Source organism: Silene latifolia, chromosome 3 (assembly GCF_048544455.1).
Source record: "Silene latifolia isolate original U9 population chromosome 3, ASM4854445v1, whole genome shotgun sequence".
Taxonomy (NCBI): Eukaryota; Viridiplantae; Streptophyta; class Magnoliopsida; order Caryophyllales; family Caryophyllaceae; genus Silene; species Silene latifolia.
In genome coordinates, this window is record NC_133528.1 from 103920832 (window position 1) to 103940520 (window position 19689).

The window sequence follows — 19689 nt, forward strand, 5'->3', positions numbered from 1 at the left end:
TTATTCTCTTATTTACTCTTCCCTATCCTTATCATTAGTTTAGAATCAATCAATTAAAACCCCCCAAATCGGTTACCGAGACGGACTAAGACTAAGCTGACATTCTCCCATCTCCCTGTGGATTCGACCCGACTTCCCTAGCTATATTAGTTAGAGCCAGTTGGTTATTTTTGATAGGTATACGACTGCCATGTCACATGTATGAATGGTATAGTACCCACTGCCCCTGGAGTGAAGGTTGCTCCCAGGGTGGCAAGAGCATCCGCTTCAACATTCTGATCCATTGGTATCTGCTGGATGTGGAAGGAGGCAAAGCAGAGTTTGAGCTCCTTCGCTATTTCCAGGTAGGCTATAATTTTAGGATCCCTGGCCGTGTATACGTTATTCACATGGTTTACGATCAATTGGGAGTCACTATACACCTCGATGCGGCTGATTTGCAATTCTAAGGCTAATTGGAGTCCTAAGATTAGGGCCTCGTATTCAGCCTTGTTATTCGTTGCTTTGAACTCGCACCGTACTGCCTGTATTATCTGTTCCCCCTGAGGTGATTTCAGGACCAACCCTACCCCTGCTCCCTTCGTATTGGATGCCCCATCAACATGTAACTCCCATACCTGCTCCTCTCTAGCCTCACTTAGGGTCAAGATTTCACTGTCGGCTTGTTCTTGAAGGGTGGGACTAAAGTTTGACACAAAGTCAGCTAGGGCTTGGGACTTTATGGCTGTTCGGGGTTCAAATTTCAGGTTGTACCCACTCAGGTGGACAGACCACTTAACGATTCTCCCTGACATTTCGGGTTTCCTCATTATGGTTCTCAGAGGGTAGTTGGTCACGACTGAAATTGTATGTGACTCAAAATAGGGACGCAATTTATACGAAGCAGTAATAAGTGCTAAAACGAGTAATTCTAGAGATGTATACCTCGACTCTGCAGGTAACAGAGACTTGCTTATATAGTATACTGGTTTCTGCATACCTTCGTGCTCTCGTACTAGTACAACGCTTACAGCCGCCTCTGTCACTGATAGATACAAGTACAGCGATTCTCCCTGTTCTGGCTTGGAGAGAAGAGGAGGGGTGCTCAGGTACTGCTTGAGTTCCCTAAACGCCTTTTCATGCTCTTGCGTCCACTCAAACTTCTGGCTCTTCCTCAGGATGTCAAAGAACAATCGACACCTATCTGAGGACCTTGATATGAACCGGTTTAGGGCTGCTACCCGACCTGTGAGCCTCTGTACATCCTTTGGCTTCTGAGGAGATTCTAACTGAAGTACTGCTTTAATTTGCTCTGTGCTGGCCTCTATCCCTCTTTGCGTCACCAAGTACCCCAGGAATTTCCCAGAGGAGACTCCAAAAGTGCATTTCAGGGGATTCAGCTTCATATGGTATTTTCTGAGGATCGAGAAGGTATTCTCCAGGTAGAACATATGTTGTTCCGCCTTCTCGGATTTGACTACCATATCGTCAATGTAGACTTCCATTGTTCTCCTTATCTCCTCCTTGAACATTCTATTCACCAGGCGCTGATAGGTGGAACCAGCATTTTTGAGGCCAAAGGGCATAACATTGTAGCAGTACAAGCCTGTGTCAGATCCGAAGGTTGTTTTCTCCTGATCCTTAGGGTCCATCATTATCTGGTTGTACCCACTCCAGGCGTCAAGGAAGGTAAGTAGCTCATGCCTTGTTGTAGCGTTTACCATGGAATCAATGTGCGGCAGAGGGAACGGGTCTCTAGGGCAAACTCTATTAAGATCTGTGAAATCGACACATACTCTCCACTTGTTGTTCTTCTTGGGTACAACCACAACATTCGAGAGCCATTCTGGGTAGTTAACTTCCCTGATCTTGCCTGCTGCCAGGAGGTTGTCTACCTCCTGGTTTATCACCTCGTTCCTTTCAAGAGTGAATTTTCGCCTTTTCTGCTGGACTGGAGGAAAGTTGGGGTCTACGTTTAACCGGTGTGTAATTACAGTTGGATCTATGCCAATCATGTTGCTATGGGACCAGGCGAAACAATCCATGTTAGTAAGTAGAAATTCAGTTATCTGCTCACGGATGTTACCTGCACAATCAGCTCCCACCAGCACTGTTCTTGCTGGAAACTGTGGGTCCAGGATTACTTCGTCGAGTTCCTCCTGGGGAGGTGCGATATACTCCCTCTAGACGCACAGTTTCTATAATTGCTATGCTGGACCAACTGCGGTGGGTTTCAGAGCGTTCATGTAACAATCCCGTGTTGGGAAATGTGTACTCAATAATAGTGCGATCACATGATTTAAATATCATTATTAAATCTCATATTAAGAATACGTGAGGGATGATTCTTTATACTGTCGACTGACCGTCATTAATCGGTAATGATTGGCTAACTAGAGTTTGACATTACTGTCGTGTGACGGTGGTGGTCAGTTGATCCCTTTAGGTCACACCTATAGGATGAGGCCCAAATAGATATTTAATTAATTGTATGCGATACGAATTAATTAATTCCTTAATTGTGGGAGTGCAATTTTGCGTCTTATTATAATGTGATTAAATAAGATTTAATTTAGTAATTAAGCGTTAAATTACTAAATTAGTTGAGGTATTATATAAGTTTTGAGGTAGAAGTAATTAGTTATTTAAAGTTACAAGAAGTTGTAATTTTAACTAACTAGTAATTATGGGACCCATTATATGTTGATATAATGGTAGTATACTACTCAAAAAGTGGAGTGTATATTATATTATTAAGTGTAATATTTAAGTGTTAAATGATTACATTAATAATTAAATATGTAAGATAGTTAAACATAAGACTTATAAGCATTTGTGGGACAAATGACAAAAGGCAAAAATGGACCAAATAAGGACCAATATTTCGGCCAAATAAGATGAGCAAAAGATGCTCTTTTGTCTTTGTTGATTTATGATTAAAGCTTGATAGTGACCTTGCATACTAGCTTTAATAATTCCTACTCTTACACACTCTATCTAAACAAAACAAGAGAATAAAAACAAGAGAAAAAAATATTCCTTTGAAGCTCCCAAAGCCACCGGTTTTTGGCTTACAAAAGGGAGCATAAGTTGCTCATTTTTGTTGTTGCTTCTTTACTTGTTTTTCTCTAAAGTCTCACCTCACATGCAATTGCTTAAATCTCTCTAAAATACTAATACACTCATCATATATTACTAGAGGTAGTAATGCAAGAACATTAGTATTATTAAGGAAATATTTCTACTATATATCTAGTTAATATTAGTAGGAATTTTTGGGATTAATCTTGGGTGCAATTTATTGGAGTGACTTCTATACTTGAAGTCTTAGGAGGATCATCCATCATATTTAGCTCAAGAACAAGTGAAGGAAGGTGACCTTACTTGTGCCCATATTTTCGAAATACATAACAATGTAAGGAACATTGTTTTTCTTATAAATCTTTCATTTTGTTATGCATGCACTAGATCTAAAGAACAAATAATTAACAAGTTAATTAGTTTACTATTAGAGGTGTATAATAATAGGTATATGAATCTAACATGTGGTATCAGAGCATAAGGATGTTGCATGCATAATCGGTTATTGTTTTTCCGAGTTGAAATGTTAACATATAAAACTAAAAATTTGTGATTTATAAGTATAAGCCACGAAATCACCATGCATGTTATATATTCTGGTCCTAAAATATTTTTAGGTCATTTTTATGATTTATGGAAATTTATTGCTCATTTTAATGATTTTTAGTGATTTTATTACATTTTTATGACTAAAATGGGTATTAAAATGCTAAAACTAGTTAAACTAAGTTTCTGACCTTAGAAACTTTATATGACCTCACATGCATATTTTACAAGTTGTGTGTAAAAAGTCGAGTTAATTTGATTATTTTTGCATGATTTATGATTTTTATGAGATAAAAATGGATTAAAAGAGGTAAAATGGTTAAAATTAGTTAAATTTCGAATTAAGCCATGATCTTTTAATATGATGTCACATGCATAATTTACAGAGAGTATGTAAATTTCTAGATTTAATGATCTTACTTTGCATGATTTATGGATTTTTAGAGTAAAAATGGCATAAATAGTGACTATTTTAGCAAAATTAGCTAAAACGTATTGCATGGCTTGAGAAAATTATTTTAAGTTGCATTAATATCCCACTAATCAGATCTAGAGTTGTAAAAATTATTGGAGTAATTTTTGGTTACTTTAAGTATTTTATGAGATAAAACCGATAAAAATGCAACTATATTTTCTCAAAATAAATTCGAAAATTTTAACCATGATTTTTGACATTATGAGGGTCATGGAATTATTCCATAATGTTCAAAAATTTTAAATTTCAAATTTTGAAATTTCTATTATTTAATTTGGATTTATTTCAAAAATATTAAGATTTTAATGTCAAAAATGAGCATAAAATTAAATCAAGTTGAATTATTGTCAAAAATTGAGTGATGACTAATTTTTGAGTCCTAAAATGTGATAGGATAATTAACTTGAGCTTAGATGTGATTTAAGTGTTAATTAGTGATTTTAAAAGGTTATTATCACGCATTTCCATAAAATCGGGTTATATGTACGACATAAGTTAAATAGGGCGATTTAGCACATGATTTTGCATGATAGGTACATATTATAATGCTGCATATTTCAATTGTTGAATGTCTTTTATTTATATAATTTTGAATTATGTAATTTTATCTTAGTATGGCCTTAGTTTTAATCGATATTACTCGTAATGAAAGGGAATATTGATTCGGTTGTAATTTAATGTGATCTCGTATCACTTTTTTTTTTCATTAGTTTTTCCATTTTACAAATGTATAATAGGAATAGCTTTGTATTTTTATTATTATTTGTAATTATGGAGCATCTTCAAGACGGTGCCATTCGGAAAGGTGATCCGACGAAGACGGTGTCTTGGGAGGCGTGTCACTTGAAAATTCAAGGGACCAAAGGAGTTGGTTTCCGAATATGTAATAGATTATTTGATTTTCTATTTTAGGAAGACCATACTAGGAATTTTATTTATTGCATTGCATTTCTTTTAATATGTTGCATGCATTGCCAAATCGCCATAACAACACATGCATATCATATCGAGTCATCGACCGTGTCAATTATAATTATCGTAGTTCACCGCTTTAGTTCACTTAAAATGTGATAGATAATAAATTGACAAGACCTCTCACATATAATAATTGAGATAAAGCCTTACCAAATAGTAGAAACCCATGAAGTACCAATTTCATGAGGGAGTTAATCCGGCTTCACCGTAATACAAACCTTGTTACGTTGGCGAAGTGGGGTAGTTAAAAGTTATTACATCGAAATTTGGATTGAGCTCAACGGAAGTATTGTTGACCGTAGTCGCAAGTGTTCCGGGCTAAAGATGAGAATTAGAGTAATTTTTATCGACCGAGAGTTCTAAAAGTAGAATCGATTAAAGAGTTAATCCACCGAGTTATATTAATAAGGGTTTAATCGGCTCACCGTGCCCGAGTTGATATGAATTTGGATCTCGGAATCATTTATGTAGTTGGGTGGAGGTCACTATATAAATGTTAAAACTTGTTTACAAGTTTAATTAAAATGACAAATGTTAATATTTCATTTACCTCCAAAATTGTAGTTGATTTATATCACAATGGATCCATCACAAGCAACAACACCAATTACCGTTGAGTCATGTCACAACTTATTCGACGAAATTTGCTCCACCCACCAACTCGATACTACTAGAGAGCTTCATTTTGGGATCGGTTTCGATGGAAATCTCAATTTCATCACTTCCTCCATACCTCCTACTATTACTAGGCCTTATGTGAATGCGTCTCAGGTAGACCATGTCACTAAGTCTATGAGGTCCCTATCTTTGAAAGAGAAGGATGCCGAAGTAAGTGGGAGTTCAAGCAAGCAAGTTCTTGCTACTAATGGGAAAAGGTTCAAAAGGAAGGGAAGAAAAGGGGGGGAAAATCAACCATGGTAGAGGAGCCAAAGTTGATGATAAATGCCATTATTGTCATGGCATGGGACATTGGATGAGAAATTGCCCCATATATTTGGGAAATATAAGGGATGGACTTGTCATTCCACTTGGTAAAATTCTTTCTGAGATTTATGTTATTGATGTAAATTTCACTTCCACGACAACATGGGTACTAGATACTGGTTGTGGTTCTCACCTTTGTAATCATTTACAGGGGCTAAGAAACGTGGAAAAGCTGAACAAAGGCGATGTTGATCTCCGACTTGGAAATGGAGCTAGGGTAGCGGCCGCGTCCAGGGTACTTATGTACTCGTTCTAGCGAATGGATTTGAATTGCATTTGCATAATTGTTTTTATGTACCTACTCTTTCTAAGAACATTATTTCAGTTGCTATGTTAGACATAGATGGCTTTAATTTTGCTATCAAGAACAATTGTTGCACTATTTCTAGAAATGACTTGGTCATAGGCCGAGGTTCATCTATTAATGGTATTTATGTTCTAGAAACATCAAATCCAAGGAATGACATCTATAACATTCAAACCAAGAAACTCAAATCAAGTGATCCAAATGAGTCGTACATTTGGCATTGTCGATTGGGTCATATCAATGAGAATCGCATTAAGAGGTTAGTTTCTACTAACGTGATCAAACCATTTGATTTCCAATCATATGGTATATGCGAATCATGCCTCCTAGGTAAAATGACTCGTAATCCTTTTATTGGTAAAGGGACACGAGCTAGTGAACTTTTGGGCCTTATACATACCGATGTTTGTGGACCAATGAGTATCACCGCTAGGGGTAATTATGATTACTTCATTACCTTCACCGACGATTTGAGTAGATATGGGTATATCTACTTAATGAAATATAAGAATGAAGCTTTTGAGAAATTTAAACAATTTCAGAATGAAGTTGAAAATCAATTGAACAAAAGGATAAAGACACTACGATCTGATCGTGGTGGAGAATATCTCAGTAATGAATTTGATTCACACTTGAAAGATTGTGGCATTGTGTCACCGAAGTAGAGACAAATGGAGAGGCACGTGAAGGCGTTCCTTCGTCATCTAATTCAGAAGTCGTTCCTCAATTAAGAAGGTCGTGTCGAGAAATTCGCCATCCTGATAGATACGTGGGACTTATCGAAGAGGATGGGAGTCTTGATGTGTTGCTGCTAGAAAGCGACGAACCTGCTACCTACAAAGCTGCAATCTCTAGTCCTAATTCAGCTTTATGGCTTCAAGCCATGGAATCCGAAATAAGTTCTATGCATGAAAATCAAGTCTGGAACTTGTTGGATTTGCCTGAAGGAGTGAGACCTCTTCATTGCAAATGGATATTCAAAATAAAGAATGGAATAGAAGGACATGATGATGTCTACAAGGCTAGGCTTGTTGCAAAGGGTTTTACCCAAGTTCAGAGTCTTCACTATGATGAAACCTTTGCTCCAGTAGCCATGCTAAGATCCATTTGGATAATGTTAGTGATTGCTGCATTTCATGACTATGAAATATGGCAAATGGATATAAAGACCGCTTTTCTAAATGGGCATTTAGAAGAGGAGGTGTATATGTTACAACCTGAAGGTTTTGTAGATCTGAAAAATCCTAACAAAGTATGCAAGCTTAAGAGATCCATTTATGGTCTTAAGCAAGCATCTAGAAGCTGGAATCATCGATTCAATCATGTTATAAGAGAGAATGGTTTCACTCGAAGTATTGAGGAACCATGTTTATACATGAAGTTCAGTGGGAGCAATGTTGTGTTCCTAATATTGTATGTGGATGACGTACTACTTATTGGAAATGATATTCCAATGTTATCCTCTGTCAAAGAGTATTTGGGAAATTATTTCCAAATGAAGGATTTAGGAGAAGCACAACGCATACTAGGTATCCGGATCTATAGAGATAGAACCAAAAGGATATTGGCATTAAGTCAAGAATCTTATATTGAAAAGATTCTTCGACATTTCAGCATGGAAAAGTCCAAGAGAGGCTTGATTCCTATGGGTAGTGGAATCATTTTGAGCAAGTCTCAATCTCCTTCCAAACCCGAAGATGTTGAACGCATGAAGTTGATTCCTTATGCTTCATTTGTTGGATCAATCATGTATGCCATGATATGCACTCGTCCGGATGTCTCGTATGCTTTAAGCATGACTAGTAGATATCAAGAGAATCCAGGTGAGAGTCATGGATACCGTGAAGAATATCCTTAAGTACTTGCGAAGGACTAAGGATTCTATCTTAGTGTTTGGAGGTGACCCCGAGTTATGTGTTAAGGGTTACACAGACTCGAGTTTTCAAACAGATAGAGATGATATGAAATCCCAGGCTGGATTTATATATATGCTCAATGGTGGTGCCATAAGCTGGAGAAGCTTCAAAGAAGCTATGATTGCGGATTCTACTACGGAGGCTGAGTACGTTGCAGCATCAGAGGCTGCTAAGGAAGCCGTGTGGATTAGGCAATTCATGGAAGGGCTAAAGGTAGTTTCCACCGCCAAAGATCCTATCACGATCTTCTGTGACAATAGTGGGGCGATCTTTCAAGCTAAAGAACCCAAGTCTAGCAATAAATCTAGACACGTACTTAGAAAATTCCATGTAATTAGGGATTTTGTTGAAAGAAAGGAAGTAGCGATTTGTAAGGTTGGAACGGATGACAACATAGCGGATCCATTGACCAAACCTTTATCGCAAACAAAACATGACCATCATGTTGTATCCATGGGTCTAAGGCGTATGCCAAATTTGTATTAGATTATAAGATATGAAATAAAAATCTGAGTTTTTGGTTCATATATGATAATCGCATTTGTCGTTTGAGTTTGTTTATACAAACTCGTTTGTTTATAACCTTGTTCTATCCAAATGGGTTGTGGAGACAGATTGAACCCCATTAAAGTGAACTGGATTAACATGGTATTCGCCCCTAGTTACTTATATGAGGTGACGTCTCGAAGAGACTAGAGTGTGATGCGATTGATGGCAAGTTCAAGTGCCATAGAGTCATATGGGATGACTAGTCGATCACATAGGCAGACTGTATGGGACAATCTGTCGGGCAGTGACCGCTTATAGAGTTTTGGTAATTCATAAAGCCTGGTCGTGGCAAGAGCTACTATAGTATTCTTTTGACTAGAGACTATTCGCCCAAGTTGGCACAACTTCTGATTAGCTTTGATTTATACTCTACGATTTCGTAAATGAGGTCAAACTGGGTATATTTTGGGTTATGATGGACTGTGGCTGAACGAAGGGAATAGGGCGATAGGAATTGTCCACCCCTTGTCAGGGTTGTTTGAAATCTCAAGGTCACTCGAGGAGTATTTAACTGGAAATGCGTGGCCACGCTCGGAAGGTATCTATGATAGATAATTCGGTCGACAGTTAATCTCGGATCGAGAAAACCACTCAAGATATGATCGAATGTAAGTACGACCTGCAAGACACCTTGCATTGAGTGGGAGATTGTAATAGGACAAGAGAATTGGTGACGCACACTTGTCGAGGACAAGTGGGAGATTGTTGGGAAATGTGTCCTCAACAATAGTGCGATCACATGATTTAAATATCATTATTAAATCTCATATTAAGAATACGTGAGGGATGATTCTTTTACAATGATCGACCGTCATTAATCGGTAATGATTGGCTAACTAGAGTTTGACATTATTGTCGTGTGACGGTGGTGGTCAGTAGATCCCTTTAGGTCACACCTATAGGATGAGGCCCAAATAGATATTTAATTAATTGTATGCGATACGAATTAATTAATTCCTTAATTGTGGGAGTGCAATTTTGCGTCTTATTATAATGTGATTAAATTAGATTTAATTTAGTAATTAAGCGTTAAATTACTAAATTAGTTGAGGTATTATATAAGTTTTGAGGTAGAAGTAATTAGTTATTTAAAGTTACAAGAAGTTGTAATTTTAACTAACTAGTAATTATGGGACCCATTATATGTTGATATAATGGTAGTATACTACTCAAAAAGAGGAGTGTATATTATATTATTAAGTGTAATATTTAAGTGTTAACTGATTACATTAATAATTAAATATGTAAGATAGTTAAACATAAGACTTATAAGCATTTGTGGGACAAATGACAAAAGGCAAAAATGGACCAAATAAGGACCAATATTTCGGCCAAATAAGATGAGCAAAAGATGCTCTTTTGTCTTTGTTGATTTATGATTAAAGCTTGATATTGACCTTGCATACTAGCTTTAATCATTACTACTCTTACACACTCTACCTAAACAAAACAAGAGAATAAAAACAACAGAAAAAAATATTCCCTTGAAGCTCCCAAAGCCACCGGTTTTTGGCGAGCATAAGTTGCTCATTTTTGTTGTTGCTTCTTTACTTATTTTTCTCTAAAGTCTCACCTCACATGCAATTGCTTAAATCTCTCTAAAATACTAATACACTCATCATATATTACTAGAGGTAGTAATGCAAGAACATTAGTATTATTAAGGAAATATTTCTACTATATATTTAGTTAATATTAGTAGGAATTTTTGGGATTAATCTTGGGTGCAATTTATTGGAGTGGCTTCTATACTTGGAGTCTTAGGAGGATCATCCATCATATTTAGCTCAAGAACAAGTGAAGGAAGGTGACCTTACTTGTGCCCATATTTTCGAAATACATAACAATGTAAGGAACATTGTTTTTCTTATAAATCTTTCATCTTGTTATGCATGCACTAGATCTAAAGAACAAATAATTAACAAGTTAATTAGTTCACTATTAGAGGAGTCTAATAATAGGTATATGAACCTAACATCCCGAGCTACATTTTGATCTCCCCGTATCTTCTGTACCCCCCAGGATGTAGGGAACTTCAGGCTTTGATGGTACGTTGATGGTACTGCTTTCATTTCATGGATCCAAGGCCTGTCAAGTATCACGTTATAAGTTGACGGACCATCAATGACCAAGTACCGTACCTGTTTGTTCATACCCCCTGCAAAGGTAGGTACCACTATTTCTCCAAGGGACTGCTTAGTTTCTCCGCTGAAACCTACCATGGGTACTGCCTTCTACACCAAGTCTTTCTCGTTGAACCCCATGTTCTTCAAGGTTTCTAGCATTATCAAATTCACAGAGCTTCATGTATCTACCAATATCTTTTTAACAAGTCAATTCTCAATAGAAAGGGTAATGATCAAGGCGTCATGGCGGTGTTCTGCCTCATCTGGTACGTCTGCCTCGTCGAATGAGATTGCTAGTAGATCCTGTCTGCTGACCCTGAGGGAGAACTCTGGTTTATCTTCTTTAGTCTCGGTTGCATGGCGCTTTGCTGATGAATAAATGAGACCACATATCTCCGACCCCCTGTGATGACGTTCACTACCGTTGAGTAAGGTGGAGGTGGGGATGGTTGGGCCTGGTCAGCAGTATTAACCTTTCCAGATTTCGCCCCTTTGGGGAGCAGGTGATCCAAGCATCCAGCACTGTAGAGGTGCTTCACTTCCTTTCGTAGTACTACACAATCTTCTGTATTGTGGCCAATATCGTTGTGGTATTCACACCTTTTGTTGGCATCTCTTCTATCGTTCTCCCTAGGAGTAGGTTTCTTGGGCCACCTGGCCCTCTACCCTGGTTCCCTAATTGCCTTCAATACCCCAACAAGTCCAGTGGTGAACCCCTACTCGCTGAGCTTAGGTGGAGCCTCGGTGCTCTCTATTTCTTCTGAGACTTTGTTCACTGTGTTCTTGTTATAGGGTTTGGCTCTTTCGTTCTTTTTCTCTGTTGTGATTTTTCTCCTGGACGATTTTGTTTCATACAGGTCCCTTCTATCCTCATCCTCCTCGAGGCGATAAGTAGCCTCTGCAATTTGTTTGACTTCCTCAAAGGTGGCACATGGATGCTTGGTGAGATCCTTGTACAAATCAGAGTCGCGATGTAGTCCCCTTCTGAAGGCGTTGACTGGCGTTGTAGGGTTGCACCTAGGGAAAGATATTTTTTTCCACATTGAATCTGGCAAGATAATCCCTGGTGGACTCCTCGAACCTCTGGACGATCCGGTATAGATTGCTGGATAATTTTCCTGGCTTTCGACTGCTTGCGAACTGTTGATTGAAAACGTTCACTAACCCTGCGAAGCTAGAAATAGACTTGTTGGGAAGGTTAACGAAACACTGGAGTGTGACTCCTGACAAGGTGAAACCGAATCCTTTGCACATACATGCCTCCTTTTTAGGCCATGTTGCTGCAACCACCATCATTTTCTGTTTGTACTGGTTGATGTGCTCCAGCGGATTCTCTGTTCCATCGTACAACGTCATTGTTGGTGTGGTGAACCCCTTTAGCATGCTGACAAGGACAATGCTGCCATGAAGGGGGAATCCGCATAGCACTCCGGGGTTGCTACCTCCATGGGACATGGTAACCCTGGAACCTTGCTGAGTAAGGACCTGATATCCTTCAACTGTTGTTCTATATGGCTTCCTACCCCCTTACCCTGGTTGTGGGGTACTGAGTAGATCCCATATGGGTTTGGTGTTCCTCCTGGCATGTAAGGAGGTACCATGTAGCTTCCAGGTAATGGTGTTGAGTTCACAATAGGCCTGAACTGACTCTCTGGAGTATATGGCATATAGGAGCACATCCCGGGATATGCATTTCCTGCTGATTATTCCCCTGGATTGCTCCCTGGTGCCACTGGCATACTACTGGTTGTTGATATGGGTTCTGGAGTCACTACTCCTAATCCCACAGGATTGAGTACCATGGGGTACGTTTGCGGCATCCTTGGTGGTGGTGGGACCCCTGGTGGTTGGATCATACCCTGGGTAGCTACCGTTCCTTCTGGATACACTTGCTCGGGTGGTGTGGTTACCCCTGGCGGCAGCATATCTATATCGAGCCTGGTTACTAGATTTTGTGGCATTAGCCTCCCTGAGTACTCCCTGGCATTCCCCTGGTCGAGTGTTGACCTTGCCATCTACTAGGGCGTTCCCAGGGGTGACACTACATCTATCTTCTCCTGAAAGGACTGGTTGTCCCTTTGTAACCCTATCACCGCCTGCTGCAAAGATGTCATCCCTTGGAGCAACTGCTATACCGGACTCCCATCCTTAAGAGGCTTTGGCACAGGATTAATAACTGGTGATTTGTCAGCCTTCCCTGCTCCCAGATCTGTGATTTTGGGGGAGTAGGGAGGCTTTGCTGATACTTGGGGCTGAGCCTGGCCTGTGGTCACTCTGGTGGTAGGGACCGCCGTTGTTGGAACACCGGAGGTTGCTGGCGTCGCCCCTACTACTGGAGTTTGCACTGATGTACTCATCGGATCTGATACATTCTGATTGGATCCTGACATGATCAACTATAGAGATGTTAGGATACTTCGAAAAGAGGTATTTTAACCAATATTTAACCACAATGCCCCACGGTGGGCGCCAAATTATTTTGGTAAATTTTACCGACTAAAGATTTGTGAGTCAATGCGGCTATTCCAATTAAAATACGATATTAAAGACTTAAGTAGATCGGTAGTAAGAACATAGCGAGAACGAAAGTAAACAACTAGTATAAAAGAGAAACAAACGAAAAGAAAGAGAGACAAACGACACAAGGTGACGCGGGAAACCCAAAATGTGGGAAAAACCGCGGGGGGAATGGTATCCCACCAATGACCCACTAGTAGTAATAGTATTCGAGGGTGAACCTAGCTGGAACGATCAGGAGGTACAGCAGTGATCTCCAAATGACTAACTACAAATGATACGAATGATGTATAAATTTCCAAGTGTGTTAATGATATTAATTGTTGCAGGTGGTGAATGATATTTCTTCGAGTGGAGTCAATGATGAATGCCTTGAATCTTGGTGTTTGTTGCTCTTTTATAGCCTTTCTTTGAATTGTTGCACATGCTCCCTATATATGATCAACCATACGCTCCACTCCCTACAAAATAGGAAGTGGTTGCTGACTTTGTCAAAGCTCTTGTTGATCACTGCAATGTTCCTGTTGACTATTTCAACGTTCCTGTTGGTTGTTTGTTACTTAATTCAAACAGGGCTTTTGTATCACTCGTATGTCTAGGTTCATCCCCTCTTGTTCTTCCTTGCGTCTAGCAATCTGCTGCCTTGTCATTGATCTGTGTGCCTTTACTTTGTTCAATTGTGAGTTGTCACGTCATGATGAGAATGAAAGGGTATTTTTACCCATACAATTGTTTATTATTATTATTATTATTATTATTATTATTATTATTATTATTATTATTATTATTATCATTATTATTATTATCATTATTATTATTATTATTATTATTATTATTAGGGAAAATTGATAAACAATACCAAGTTTAGGCCAAATTTTCATAATCAGTACCAAAATAAAAAAAACTTTTATAATTAGTACCAATATGTTAACTCCGACACAAAATTAGTACCAAATCAACTGAAAATGGTACTTTTTTGTTGACTTGTTAATTTTCCACGTTTTTGCCACTTTTTACCCTATACTACCCTTACTCTATCAATATAAATGATGTCATTTGTTTCCATTTGTTTCCATTCAATACCAAATCAGCCTCCTTCTCTCTTGTTAATTCATTTCTCCTTCTTCTCTTTCTCTGATTCTTATCTCCCTCTTCTGCTCCCTCCTAATCATACGCACTAATCTTCAGCATCAATCTTGCCTAGGTATTTTTCTTACTCTTTTCTTAAATCTTATTCTACTTTTTTTTAGTTCCCATATAAATCCTTTAATTAATTAGATATTACCCAGAAATCTTTCCACTTTTCTTTTTTAAGATTTACTTTTATAACAGGAAATGGCCAGACATCTACCTAAGGACCTCAAATGTAAGTGTAAGGTACCACCTTTAATTGCTACTTCGTGGACAAAAAACAATCCAGGGAGGCGTTTTATGTCTTGCAAATTTCGATCTTGTAATTTTTGGTATTGGATGGATGAGGATCAAAGTGAGTGGCAGAAGAATGTCATAAATGGTATACTATTGGATAAGAAACTCTTGAAAAGTGAGAAAAATATGTTGATGCTTGAGAATCGACATTTGGTAGAGAGCAATAATAAGCTCAAAATTGAGAATGACTTGCTTAGGTAAAAAATAAGGGACCTTGAGAAGGAGGAGACTGATTTTACATCATACGCACCAACTGTCACCTTTTGCCACAAGATATTCTATGCAGCTATTGTTGTAGTAGTTGTACTTGTATTCTTTAAGATTTTCAGTTAGAGTAGATTGGTAAGGAATTTTAGTTTGTAATATTAGTTTAACTTGGTAATGTAATGCTACTTTCTATGTTTACCTTTGGGAATCATCTTGGTAATGTAATGCTACTTCCGAGTTTGTAATATCAGTAACTTGGTAACTAATAGTCTTCTTTCTATGTTTACAAGTAATGGAACATACGGAGTATATTACCTCATGTTCAACAATTACATAATGTAGTTAATAAAGACAACATTCATTAATCCAAAATATTGTTCAACATAACAAAAGGTTCAAACTAAAACAACATTTCCAACCACATTACAATGAAGTTTTAGGCCCTAACAAAAACAGGCATACACAAAATAGTGTTCAGCTTCCAATCTTTAAGGCTTCTTGTAAAACATACTAAGAAAAGCATTTTTGGACCTCTAACCTTGTTGACTGGACTCAGGTTGACTACCACCAGTTAACTGCATAATGTATTCTGCATCTTGTTGCTTTTTAGTTTTCCTTTTCTCAACTTGAGCTTTGTATTTTGCGGTCCATTTAGATGTTTGTTTAGGCTGCCTTTACCTTTTTGTTGTGGAGGGTTTTTACAAGTTTTCACATTGTGACCTGTTTGACCACACTTCCCACATGATCTTGCTAATCTTGGCTTCTTGCTTTGCTGAGTACTTCCTTCACCAACTTCTTTTCTTCTTTTTTTGAGGCTGGGCCTGCCAGGTAGCTTTCTATATGGTGGAGGTAATGGCTCTTCTAAACCCACCTTCTCCCAGTGTTCTACTCCAGGAAGTGGGGGTATTGGCTGCTTATAAGCTTCCAAGTACTTGTCCCGTGTGTATGCCTCATGGACATAGTCTTCATAGTTAGCCCTTTGATGATAAATGGCAGCTATTGCATGGTGACAAGGTAAACCAGACAACTGCCAATGGTAACATGTGCATGTGTGTGCTAGAAGATCAACCACATACTGCTTGCTCTTGTACTCAATCTCCAGCCAATCATTACTTGAAGGCAGTATGTCACACTTGTTTGATTCCTCAACAGCCCACTTCAAAAACTTATCCACATAAGGCATAACAATACCTTGATACGTCTTCACCCCCTCCCTTTTCTCATAGTGCCTTTTCATTACATACCTTCTCATCCACTCCATTTGAGTGAGAATTGGTTTATCCTAGCCTCCTTCAAGACAGAATTGAATGTTTCACACATGTTATTTGTTAACATGTTTGATTTGCAGCTTGTCTCAAAAGCATGTCTACTCCAATGCCTGGCACCAATGTTGGACAAATATGTATATGCACTTTGACTAAGGAATCTGATACCCTCCATATGTGAGTTAAACTCAGCCTGTTAGCAAGCAAAAAACTTATTATAAAATTTATAATTGATGGGATCAATTGAGAACAGATTCAGAGGTTATAATTAACAAGAACACATACACTAGTACTCGCTCTAGCTGCTGACCATAATGCTTCCTTATAGACCAAGCCTGTGTATTGGAGCTTGAAATTTGCCCATATATATCATACACAAAATCTGATATTTGCCTTTGAAGTCACAGTTTGAAATGCTTCCAATATGCCCTACAAAATATGTATTAATATCTGACTAATAAAGTACTTAACAGAGTAAGAACTGAAATAGGATAAGAAGATAACAAATACCTTTTGCCTGTCTAACATTATTGTCAGGCCTAGTCCATCTTCTTTGCCAAGGTCTTCCATCAATATAATCTCAAAAACCAACTCCAACTCTCACCATTTTCAGTCTCAACTACTGCCCAAGCTACTGGGTAGATGTTATTACAATCTATACCTACAGCCACTAAGCATAACCCCGAGTATGGTCCTTTTAAATGGCAACCATCCACCCCAATAATTGGTCTGCAACCATTTATGTAACCCTCCTTCACTTGCTTCAAGCAAATATACATTCTTTTAAAGAAGGGTGGTGGTCTTTCAATGCCATCAACAACCACAATAGCAGTAGACCCTTGAATATGCTTAATCACTACTGCCACATAATCCCAAACCCTCTTATATTGATCAGCACAGTCTCCATAAATTATTAATTTGGCCCTTGCCCTTGCTAGCCAACACAACCCATATTTGACATCAACACCAAGGTCCCTTTTTATTTGTTTTTGCCAAATGCTAAGCTTCCAAAAAAGATTAAGCCTCCAATCCTCTAAATATTTTTCAGCTAAAAACTCAGCATTGACCTTCCTATTTACGCCTCTCCACACACAATGATGTTTCAAGTCAAGCTTCCTAATTTGCCAAACTCCATCATTCCCCATAGGTATAGCATAGATAGTATAACTGCACTTTCTTTTTGCTTTACATACACACTCACCAAACTTTGAAGTTTTATTGTTCCACTCACATTCACACTTATTTCTACAATAAGTAGTTATTCTCTTGTTGCCATTATGTTCAAAGTAGAAGTCATACCTATTTTGTATAGCATGATGGACAAGTGCTTTTTTCAGGTAAAGTTTATCAGGGAACTTTAAACCCCTGACCAACACTACATTTCTACTGAAATCAACCTCTGGATTAAACACTGGACTTGTATCACCTTCATCATCTGATCCCTTCAAGCTTTCCAGTTCATCTTCACCATCATCAGAATTCTCTTCCTGAAGTGTGGGATCTAGCACCTGAAACCCCCTCACAAACCTACTCACTGACTTATCAACCTTACTTATAAGTGAGCCCTCCTCAGTTTGTACAAACAACTCTTCTGCCCTCAAATCCTCTTCACCCAAACTGAATTCAACATCCAATGCCTCTTCATCAGATTCCTTATCAGTCATCTCCTCAAAATATGCCTCCCAATGATTGCCACACTCAATAACCTTATCCTTACCCTTCTTATTCCTACCTCTTCTAGTATCCTTCTCCAAATCCTCAGCCTTCTTATTTTTCTTAACCCTTCTAGGTTCAGATGCTTCTCCAACAGTACTTGACTTCCTCCTAGGTACCAGTTTATCTTGTTTCTTAGCTGCTTTCTTTCCATAAATCACTTTCTTCTTGCCTTTGATTGTAGAAGGTTCAACACCAGTTTCATTCAATGAAGAGAGGCTGTAAAAAGAAGCATGTTTTCTGGGACTTTTTCTAGTAGGTGAAACTGTTTTAGATGTTTCACTTTCATTCAATGAAGCTGACCTAGATCCAGTTTTATTCAATGAAGATGGGTATGAAGGTAGGTTGGGAGTTGGTAATTTAAGGCTGTAGGTGGAAAGATATTTTCTTGGACTTTTTCTAGTATGTGTAACTAGAGTGGGTTTTTTCTTTGTTGGAGTTTTCATTCTTGGGTCAACCTCTGGGAATAAAGAGGGAACATGACCAGATGAAGTATTGTTTATCCTCATATGAAGATTATTTGGGTCCCTTTTGAAAAAGTTAGGAAAAGCCTCAACATACAAGTCTATTATCATGTCTTTATCTCTTGACTTCAAAACATCAACTATATCTTCTTCTTTAGCAATAATAGCCTTACCATTAGTCAAGTTTTTCCCAAATTGTCTATAATAAATTATGGGAATTTCATCTTCCTTCACTAACTTTCTGGCAAGCTCATTCAAATACCCATAAATTATATTATTTGAGTATACTTTAGTCACTAAATTAGTCATGCCATGAACATATTGAGTTTTATGATTCAAATATTGAAAATTTCCTCCGAAATTCAACCTAATATCTAATCGAACAGGATTTGTACTGTCCATCCTACAAAAAAAAGATGAACAACCTTAATTAATACCTACAACCCAACTAGCTTTATGATGATAAAACCAAAACAAATTAAAAATAGGTGATGAAAATCCATCACAACAACGATCTGAAGAACAAGTAAACAATTTACTTGTAAACAAAACATTCCAAAAGAATTAAATAGCAAAACTAAAGGGAAAGCATCATACCTAAACTAGATTGGATGGATTAAAGGTGGAGCCTCAATTAGGATAAACGCAGTAGCAGCCACAATTGAAGATTGATTTTTTTTAATTAAGGTAAAAAGAGGGGGGAAATTTGGGGAAAGTCGAGTATTTTGATGGTTAGTAAATGAGTAGGTGAAAAGTTAATCTAAGGAGGGGGGTGTTATTAGCAAGGGTATTATCGTCTTTTTATGTCTCGTTTTGTCATAAATTGGACTGAATATGTGATTTGGTACTAGTTTTGTGTCGGAGTTAACATATTGGTACTAATTATAAAAGTTTTTTTATTTTGGTACTGATTATGAAAATTTGGCCTAAATTTGGTATTGTTTATCGATTTTCCTTTATTATTATTATTATTATTATTATTATTATTATTATTACTATTATTATTATTATTACTATTATTATTATTATTATTATTATTATAGGTGAGCTATAAGCCCTCTAGTTGCGATATGATTGTCGGGATTGATGTTCCCATCCGTTCTTATGCTGAGATGTAAGCCATAAGTATGAATGTGACATTAGTAGTCACGTCCCGT

The 19689-nt window shown here is 37.8% G+C and overlaps 1 protein-coding gene across 1 annotated transcript; it reads right to left on the bottom strand.

Annotated features, from left to right (window-relative positions):
* Positions 1–15882: 15882 nt before the first annotated feature.
* Positions 15883–18923, bottom strand: LOC141646207 (uncharacterized). The gene is made up of 3 exons (XM_074454187.1): positions 16866–18923; positions 16641–16784; positions 15883–16548 (listed from the first exon to the last, which is right to left on the bottom strand). The coding sequence occupies exon 1, from the start codon at positions 18839–18841 to the stop codon at positions 16925–16927; it is 1917 nt and encodes a 638-aa protein (XP_074310288.1). The 5' UTR covers positions 18842–18923; the 3' UTR covers positions 15883–16548; positions 16641–16784; positions 16866–16924.
* Positions 18924–19689: the final 766 nt, after the last annotated feature.